This window comes from Branchiostoma belcheri, unplaced genomic scaffold (assembly GCF_001625305.1).
Source record: "Branchiostoma belcheri isolate BF01 breed outbred unplaced genomic scaffold, Haploidv18h27 scaffold32, whole genome shotgun sequence".
Lineage (NCBI taxonomy): Eukaryota > Metazoa > Chordata > Leptocardii > Amphioxiformes > Branchiostomatidae > Branchiostoma > Branchiostoma belcheri.
Genome location: NW_017803932.1, coordinates 2588784 through 2597900, shown reverse-complemented (window position 1 = coordinate 2597900; position 9117 = coordinate 2588784). Strand labels below are relative to the sequence as shown.

The following is a 9117-nucleotide window of genomic DNA, read 5'->3' as shown; positions in this document are numbered from 1 at the left end:
GCCTGTTTCTCTCTCCTCTGATTGGTCCCCTTACAAAATTGAGTTAATTGACCACCTGTTAGTGTCACGCGGGGACGGGTGGTGTAAGGCTATGAATTATAGCTTTGTCCTGGACAGCGTAATCAGCAGTTACATTTTGCACAATGCTGTTGATCAAACAACAAACAAAAAGTGTGGACAACAATTATTGACTAATCCAGGTGTTTTTTCCGATGGTGACAAGTTAACGTTCAGATGCAGAATACTGAATGTTGACATAACGCAAAGAAAAACACTAGTACTACGAATTCGAAGTCAAAAGTACATCTGAATATACGTATTGTCATAAAAGACAGCAAAGACAATCTTTCATGTCACCATGACAGTACAATTTGAGACGCCTTTATTTTACACAAGCGACGTCGACCCGACGTCTTTCGGGATCACTTAAGGTCAAGGGTATCAATTTCATGTTCTACGGAGATTGTCAGGGATGTTCCAGAACAGCATTCACTTTGTAGCACAGCAACCAAACACAACGCCACTGTTCACCGAGGATATACACGTATCTCTCGAGCTCCGCGTTTTGTCAAGGTGAATTTCCCATGAAAAGATGGGTTTTCTCGACAGGACGGCGTCAGCGTTCCTTTCAGTGGTACACGTGCTGTCATTGCTCAGACCTGGCAGTAAGAGCCAGAGCGGCGGGATAAAACTCAACGTAACTGTCCACGAGGGCAAAGTTGGGCGCCAGAGTCAGGGCAAGTACCTAGTCACAATACGACATGGCAAGAACAAGGTGCAGACCGCTAAGAAAAAGTCGGATGCACTGATCTGGGAGCATTCTACAGAGTTTGTCGGGTCGCCAACAGACCAACTGGTTCTGAAACTCCGTAAGGCGAAGCGCTGTAAGGACACCACAGTCGGTGAGCTCTCCATAGATGTTGCAGCCGCAATAGAGTCAGTGGACGGTTTACCGCAGAAGTGGTGGTACATCATGGACCGACCCACAAAGGCGGGCGGAGGAAAGAGGAAGTGTTCTTACAGGCGTCCGTTACTCTCGAAGGCACGGAGGGGAAAAGTCAGCCTACACAGAACCAAGGTAAGAAACGTCTGTTTCTGTCTCTATATAGGATGCATTTGTGAATTTGTATGTTAGAGCTTATGGCCGTATAAAATACTTTTTTGATAGGATAGAAATTTAGAGAAAGCTTTACTCTATAAACCATAAGGGAATGATATATGATACATGAAAATGACTTCTAGATCTTATGGACATTTTTTAAGAAAAGAAATTGAAAGCACATGAGCCTATATTGTCTTGTGGAAAAGTCTTTTAAAGTGACACTAGTTTACACACAGCATTGTAAACTTCTATTCAGTCTCAGTGACTAAGCCTCCCGAGAATACCGTTGAGGTATCAGCGAGAGACGGACCAGCACAGAATCACCAGGTCAAGATGGTGGCAGTTTCTCTGGAAAAAGAACCGGACACACATCCAGACATCAGCGCTGCGGACAGCAGTCCACCATCCGTCACCGGCGACATCGCAGACGTCAAACAAGACTCTTCAGACACGGTCTCAACTTTAGACAGGGTCTCAACAACTTCAGACACAGCCTCAACGTCGGACACACTCTCAACTTCAGACGTCACAGCGGACGAGTTTGGTGTCAATGAAGACATGGACGTCCCGCCAAACGACGCGCACCGTTCCTCTCGTCACACGGACGTCACGCTCCTTCACGTGTCCTGTGCTGCCGACAATCAGGAGAGGGAGATGGAGAGTGAGCTACCAAAGGGTCAAGGTAAGAGAAGTCGGGTTTTCTTTCTGCATATCTTCATGGTGTCTAAAGTTTATTTTCACTTCCATCTGACTTGCCTTACTCGTTTCCTTTTCCGCCTTTTGCAAGTATTTATCAACCCACTCCAGAAAGAAAAGCTACTAAGTATTTCAACCAGTGGGAACATTCAAACATAGAGAGCCTGTTTAAAATGACACTAGTTTACAGACACTAGTTTACATACAGCATTATATTCTTCTATTCAGTCTCAGTGACTAAGGCTCCCGAGGAGACCGTTGAGGTACCAGCGCAAGGGGAGCCAGAGACTCTGTCGGAGCTGCAGGCGGTGGCAGTTTCCCTGGAAAAAGAGCCGGTCGCACACCCAGACAACAGCGCTGCGGACAGCAGTCCACCATCCGTCACCGGCGACATCGCAGACGTCAAACAAGACTCTTTAGACACAGAGTCAGACACAGCATCAACTTCGGACGAAGTCGTCTCAACTTCAGACAAAGCGGACAAGTTTGGTGCCGACGAAGACATGGACGTCCCGCCAAACGACGCGCACCGTTCCTCTCGTCACACGGACGTCACGCTCCTTCACGTGTCCGGTGCTGCCGACAATCAGGAGAGGGAGATCGAGAGGGAGATACAAAAGGGTCAAGGTGGGTAAGAGGAGTCGACCGTGTCGTATTTTCTTTGTTGATAGGATTGGTCTGTTAAGTTTACGTTTAAGTAACAAATGTAGGTACGTATGTTGTCAGCAGTATGTTTCTAGATGAAAGAGGTGATGGTATACATGTACATGTATAGCTCCGCTTTAGACAATGCGTTAAAGAATAGACGTCTGCAAAAATCACGTGCACTTTATAACATTTGCGTTTATCCTATTTACACTCAGGCAAGACTTCCGAAGGGACAGTCAAGACGGAGCTGCCAGAAACACCAGAAACGGAGAATGGGAAGATCAATGTTTCCCAGGAAACAGAGCCGGGCGCACCATTGGCCGACAGCGGCAAGGACAGCTCACCGCCCTCCGCTGCCGGCGACGCCGCAGACGTCAGCACAGAGTCTTCGACAAGCTCGGCGTTCGGCCTCCCAGCCTCAAACCCAGACAAACGTCCTGCTGCCGGAGAAGGCGATGTCTCAGAGCGCCGCACTCCTTCAGTCGTCCATGGAAAAGAGACGGAAACACCCGACAACATTGGCACGGATACATGCAGTCAAACCACAACGTCTACTCAAGGAGGAGGATCGTCTCTTACAACAACTACCCCATCGCCCAAACACAAGGACGCAGAAGACCCACAGTATGAAGAGGTGATGTCGTCAGTCGGGAAGTTGTGGGCAGAGCTCAACTTTGAGAGAGACTATGCGGAAACGCTTCTCGCTCATGCTGAATCCCTTCGAGCCAAACTCGCCAACACCGCCCCGAAAGTTCTCCTGTACCCAGTTCTTAAGAACATTACTGCTGCCGTGCCCAATCGCACATCTTACGAGTTACCGGACACACAAGGACTCAGTCTGGTAGAGCTGCAAGACATCCAGAAGACCCTCACCAAGGCTGTACAAGAAGAGAAGGAACGCGGGAGCTACATCAAGCGCTGGTACTGGGAAGAACTGGTCCGCATGGCTCTGAAGGAGGCACCTCAAGTATTTGGACCAGAGGACTGATGTGACAATCGTATATTACCGTCGTAAAATGTACCATCTGCATGCGTTAGGTGTATAACAGTAATACTAGTATATGTTGCGTTTGGACCGGTGCTCGCAATCACAATTAATCAACACAATATTTCGTCCCCGTTAAGAAGGTTCTCTATTGTGAAGGGGACAATAATCATCCTAGCCCTGCTACCATACTCAACGGGGGCGGGTCGACTTTTGGGTATTCCGGCCGGCTTTTCTAGAGTCTAGGAGCACGGGGTAGCTGCTGTCTCTCAGAGCGTGCATGCCTTGTGCGCGGCCGGTGATTGGCCCAAGATCTCGCTGAGCTCTGATTGACGCTATGTTGGCGCGCGCTTTAAGCAAAGGACATGTCTTTTGATGCCAGATGCTGTTCAGAAACAGATTTGTTTTTGGTAATCGCACTACCATATAACCTTGTGTAACATGGCATGACTAGACTACATGCCACAAAACTTCCAGTCTAAAATGAATTTTCAATGTTCAATAACAGAAGGGTTTTGTATTCGGCGCAAAACGCGTTAACTTTGTAAAATACTGTCATTGTTGTTGACTATAGCCGGAAAATGTATTTTGGTCAAACAATATACTACTAACGTTTCTTGACTATGGGCCCAAGCCTATCACATATCAATACATTGTTGCACTCCATGTGACATTTTGTCTCTCGTCATCATGTGTATTTATTTGTAGTTTTTTGATGTTCCTCGGGGATGCTGACACACGACTGTCCGACTAGGAAGTCAGTGACTACTACTAGTATCTAGAGCGTTCCTATATATCTACGTATACTACTGTAGGTTTTATCTGCATGCTACAAGTTGTTGACAGTAGACAATGGCGTGTATGGGTCCTGTTCCGCACGTCACTTGTCCGAAGTTCTAAAAACGATTAACAAGTGTCCACTCGGAGAATTATTTATGATACTTACATTCACAAGTACATCGTCTGGTTTTCAATACACATCAACTGCACCAGATACTTGAGGGGTTGGGTACTGAGCTCTTTATTTCAAGGAAAACAATGGGGAAGGGATTTTTTAGTAATATACAAAAACAATACCGCTGGATTTTATCCACCTTTTTTTCAAGTTCTTAAGCATGGAACAGATTTTCAGCACACAAGCAGTAACTACACTTTCATCGGTAAAATAACTCTCGCCTCATTTAGCCTAGCAGCAAATGCAATTATTAGCAAAGATAACGTTATATCTCTTTCTGTACAACTGCAAAATGTACTATAAAAATATACTATAAAAACACAACGGTTGATCATATATCTAGAAACAGTATTCTGTACATAGTTTAAAAAGAGCACCAGTGTTCTGATAATAGAAATATACAATGTCACATCAGTGATCATGCTGTCACTATCTTTTGGGTGGCAGAGGTGACGGGCCTGTATTTCCTGAGCTCCCAGGATTCCGTGCTGCCTTCTTTTGTTTTCCCTAGACATGGAGAGAAAGACATGAGTAGGCAGTAGTCATGTAAAGAAATCATAACAAAAATCAAAATTAAATGTGGTCCAATGGCCAAAGTCCTTAAAATTTAGGCTGAGACAACTAAAAAGACACTTTGGGACATTTTTGGGACAATAGAAAAGTAATCAACATCAGAATGTCAGTCATTCTTTTGTTTATCAGGCACACATCCCGGCTTTTGGATCCGGAAAAGTCCCCCCAAATTTCCTGTCTACTCTGCAATTATAGTGCGCCTGGGAGTGAACATAAGCAAAATAAAGTTGACTTCAAGTCATACAATACTTCCCAAAAACAGTTCATCCTCACTTCGGGACAATTGAAATTTATTTTTGGGACAGTGCTGGGACAATAGGAAGAAAAGTTAATTTCGAGGCCTGCATAACATGGCCTTAGTTGTGGCACCAAGCTTTTTATATCAGTAGTGTTAGTAGGTCATCTACAAATGTACAATATATTGTGCACTAATAAAAATACTGTACCTTCTTGCCACCAACATTTTGTCCACCTTTCTTGGGCAGATTTCCAAACAGAAAAGTGTTGTCATCCTCATCTGGCATAAATGGGTTCTTGAGGGCATTGGGTGTCCTCATGCGGTCTGGTTCCTCCACCTGGGGTGTGCAAGATGACATACAGTCTCTAAATGCCAACATAATGTGCATCGAAAAAAGACATCCTTACTTTTCATAATCCTGTGAGAGTGCCTTTAAAGTTTAATTCCAAGGTACATGTGTGATCATGGCAAAAGTATTGAGTTTATAATAGATAGAGCTATATTCTACATGACTATGCAGTCAGTGGTATTAATAATGCCATATAACTTGATCAGTACGACAGTGTCTTGAAACAACAAAAGTCATATCATAGATGTAATCTTTAAAGCATAAGTCACAATGAAATTTGAATTTGAACTGACCCTGTAGACGGGCAAGGCTCGGTAAACAGCCCCCTCCTTAGCATCTCCTGTCTTTGATCGGTCCAGATGGTCTGTGTAAGCCTACACAATACAAGGATATCATTTAAAGATTAAGTATAAAAACAAACAATATGTAGACAAATCAGAATAATATTTTGGATTCATCTGAGAAATTGAAAAGTTGAGAGAACTTGAGATCTCCAGCCATCTCAGCATTGCCTTACCCTCGGCTTTATGAGTGTGGCAAAGAACTTGGACTGGATGTCAAGAGGCTTCAGCTCCACTTTCTGCTGCCGCTCATACGCTGATCGCCTGAAAGGGGCCCATCTGGCAGACACAATCAAGATCATGGTTGTTGTATTGATAAAGAATAAACATAAATGTAACAGATTAATGTTTGTAAAGCGCACAAGTAAGATAGTCTTACAACCTGGCACTTGCGTAGTTTACATAATTGTATGTCTGTATGTAATAATGTATGTTATGTATGTATTTAGCCTTTTACCAACTTTGTTTCATGAGGCGTTTGGGTGAAATGAAAAAAAATAAAAGTAGAAATTAAGTCTTAGAGTAAAACAGGCATCCTGTGACCCAAATAGAGCCACAAACATCAGAAAACTGAAGAAATCAAACTGGTGCAGCCTTATCTACCAAAGTGCTTTAAAAAGTAAAGCTGGAAACAATTGCTAGGCTGATTCTTTTACAAGCAGGTAAGACAAGAATGAACCTAGAAGTTTTAAAATGTATGGTAAGATCGGAGTCTGACATGATCATAGTTCTTAAATCAGTCTTCCAGTCTGATCTTATGCACATCATTACAACCACTGACCTGCACATGTCCTTGATGAGCGGGTACTCAAACTTTTGTTTTTGCTGTGCTTTCTCCCTGGATGTTAGTCTTCTGGTAGCCTCTAAGGGGCGTTCTGTGATGTCGTACGGAAACACAGCAGAGCTGGGAGGTTCTGTAGGGTACTTCCAAATACGGTGCTGCCCAAAAAATCCGATGAAGTGCCCCTTTTCCTTGTACCAAACTCTGTTTAAACAATCAACAAACAAAGATTTTCACATCGTTATTAATACATGTTACACGTATCCTTGAACTACTTTTTAGGCATAGGATGTCACATTATGCAGAGAATACTGGGGCAGTTTTTCTACAACACAGATTTAAAGTCAATACAAAACAGTAAATTTAGCCTAATGTTAAGTTAGTGTGGTTTATCTAATTACCTCAATCAGCAAGAAGAGCCACCACCTGAAAATTGACCAATCAGGCCATGCCCATGAATGCTGCATGCCTATTGGCTCTTGCTATCTATACCAGATTTTTGATACCATGTGTTTGTCCCACATAATTAAAACAAAAGTTCAGGCGGGTGGTCTCTCACCTGACAGACCCATCTGTGGAGCCTGACACAATGAAGCCCGGTCCTGTGTAGAACAGACTGACGATACGGTTGAGGTGGCCGCGCCAACAGATCAGCTGACGTATGTTGTCCTGAAATACAAAACAACAAGAATTCCGAGACTACATACCTCCATGAAATATGGGCTTAATATGTAAATGTAAATTTCTTCTTTAATTATGCAAATTACCTCTGCATTAACATGATATATGCATCACGATGTATGTTAACTTTTGATTAAGTTACAGATGTCCCAAGTATGACATTCCCATCATTCACCATTAAGAAATCATTGAATTTTTGCATAAATTATGCAAATTAGGTCATCATTTGCATAATTAGTATCTGTTGATGTTCTCCCTGCCATAGATTACATACATTACATGTATGAAAGTAGTATAATGTAAAACACTGTAATTATAGAATTTCCTCATTAGTTATGCAAATAAAGTCCTCATTTGCATAATTTGCATTTAGTCATGTACATCTCTCTCTCAGCTACCTACACACCAAAAATTATGAAAATATGTTGTTCCTATCTGGACTTATTTTTCATGGAGGTAATGATTTCAGAAAAAGTTCCGCTGTAGTATCAGACATGTAATTGCTGAATTGCTGACTTCATACTGTTAAATTTGCTGTTGCTGTACTTGGTTTTCCTCGTGCAATGTATGCACAATGTAGTTTTTATATCAATTCTGACTGCGTAGGTCAGTATATACGCAGCAGTTTATGGTTAAATACTTGAAACAACTCACCTTGTTCTCTGAGGTGGGATCCTCAAGGAATATTGCAACGTCCCACATGGTGATGTAACCCTCTGAAACACAAATACTAGTTAGACTAACTAGTCTCCTGTTGATGACCAGGATTTAAGGGGCAGCACAGAAATGGTCCTGTCTGTGGTGCTGAAAATGTTGCTGTCATGATAGCACATGTTGGCAAGGCCTCATTAAGGTCTGAAACACAGATTATCAAAACATGGAAAGGTCATTCTATTTTGCAAGTTATTGAGCAGACTGCAGTGGATGGCGTCATGCAGTCATCTCTAGTTGGAAGGAATTGCCTACTACATGTTGCACTTTTTATTCTATGTGGTCGTTCCGATGTCATGATGTACTCTAGTAAGTTAAGAGGTGAAACTGTAAACCAACTCAGAGATTACACTACAAACCACTAAAACTGGGAAAATCAAAAGGAGGGGATACAAAAGGACCAGGCATCTTACTGTGATCTGCAGTGATGAGCAGGTTACAGTCATCATCAGCACAGACGGCAGTAACAGGAGAGCCCTGCCGGCGGGTCAGAGCAGACACCTCTCGCAGCATTTCTCCCTGAGAACAGTCACACAGCAGAATTGAATTACATGTCATATGTGTTACTAACATTATAATGTACCAAATTAAAATCCAGGACCTCAAAAGTTTGTATTGGGTGGATTAAGTCTTTGAAACTGGAAATAAAGCCTGGACTTAAAAGTGATTTATTTCTCTTAACTTTAATCAATTTCTGCCAAAAATTGAAAACCGAGAAATTAAATCATCACTTCTACTCTACCTTCATGCTCCAGAAGCGAATGAGAGCGTCGTGGTGACATGAAACCAAGACGGGCTCATATGTTGTCTCTATCATACTCATGACGGGATCACCCGCGGTCTGGCTCTCTCTCTCCCCCTCATCTGTACCAGCACCTGTGGCCGGGGCATCCATCGGCTCCGAGATACGCACTGTGCACAAAGAAGCATAGTCAGGACAGACAGCTATGCGTTCAACGCTGACCATCATCGTGCATATAGAGTAATAGGTAAATAAGGACGTAATTTACGTAATGATTTAGGAAATGTTGCAATATTTTATATGTGACTCCATTAT

At 42.9% G+C, this 9117-nt stretch overlaps 1 protein-coding gene and 1 pseudogene across 2 annotated transcripts in view; one reads left to right on the top strand and one right to left on the bottom strand.

Annotated features, from left to right (window-relative positions):
* The first annotated feature begins 374 nt into the window (after window positions 1–374).
* Window positions 375–3543, top strand: LOC109474977 (annotated as a pseudogene).
* Window positions 3544–4151: 608 nt separating this feature from the next.
* Window positions 4152–9117, bottom strand: part of LOC109474969 (WD repeat-containing protein 64-like) — a 22874-nt gene continuing 17908 nt past the window's right edge. Inside the window, exons 27-33 of one of the 2 annotated variants that reach the window (XM_019775464.1) lie at window positions 8004–8065; window positions 7228–7337; window positions 6669–6872; window positions 6064–6166; window positions 5840–5920; window positions 5406–5534; window positions 4153–4893 (exon numbers count right to left, since the gene is read on the bottom strand). In XM_019775464.1, coding sequence (XP_019631023.1) covers window positions 4816–4893; window positions 5406–5534; window positions 5840–5920; window positions 6064–6166; window positions 6669–6872; window positions 7228–7337; window positions 8004–8065 — 767 coding nt within the window. In that variant the 3' untranslated portion in view covers window positions 4153–4815. Of the gene's footprint in view, window positions 4894–5405; window positions 5535–5839; window positions 5921–6063; window positions 6167–6668; window positions 6873–7227; window positions 7338–8003; window positions 8066–9117 lie in introns of both variants that reach the window. The other variant, XM_019775465.1, reaches the window with a different exon arrangement.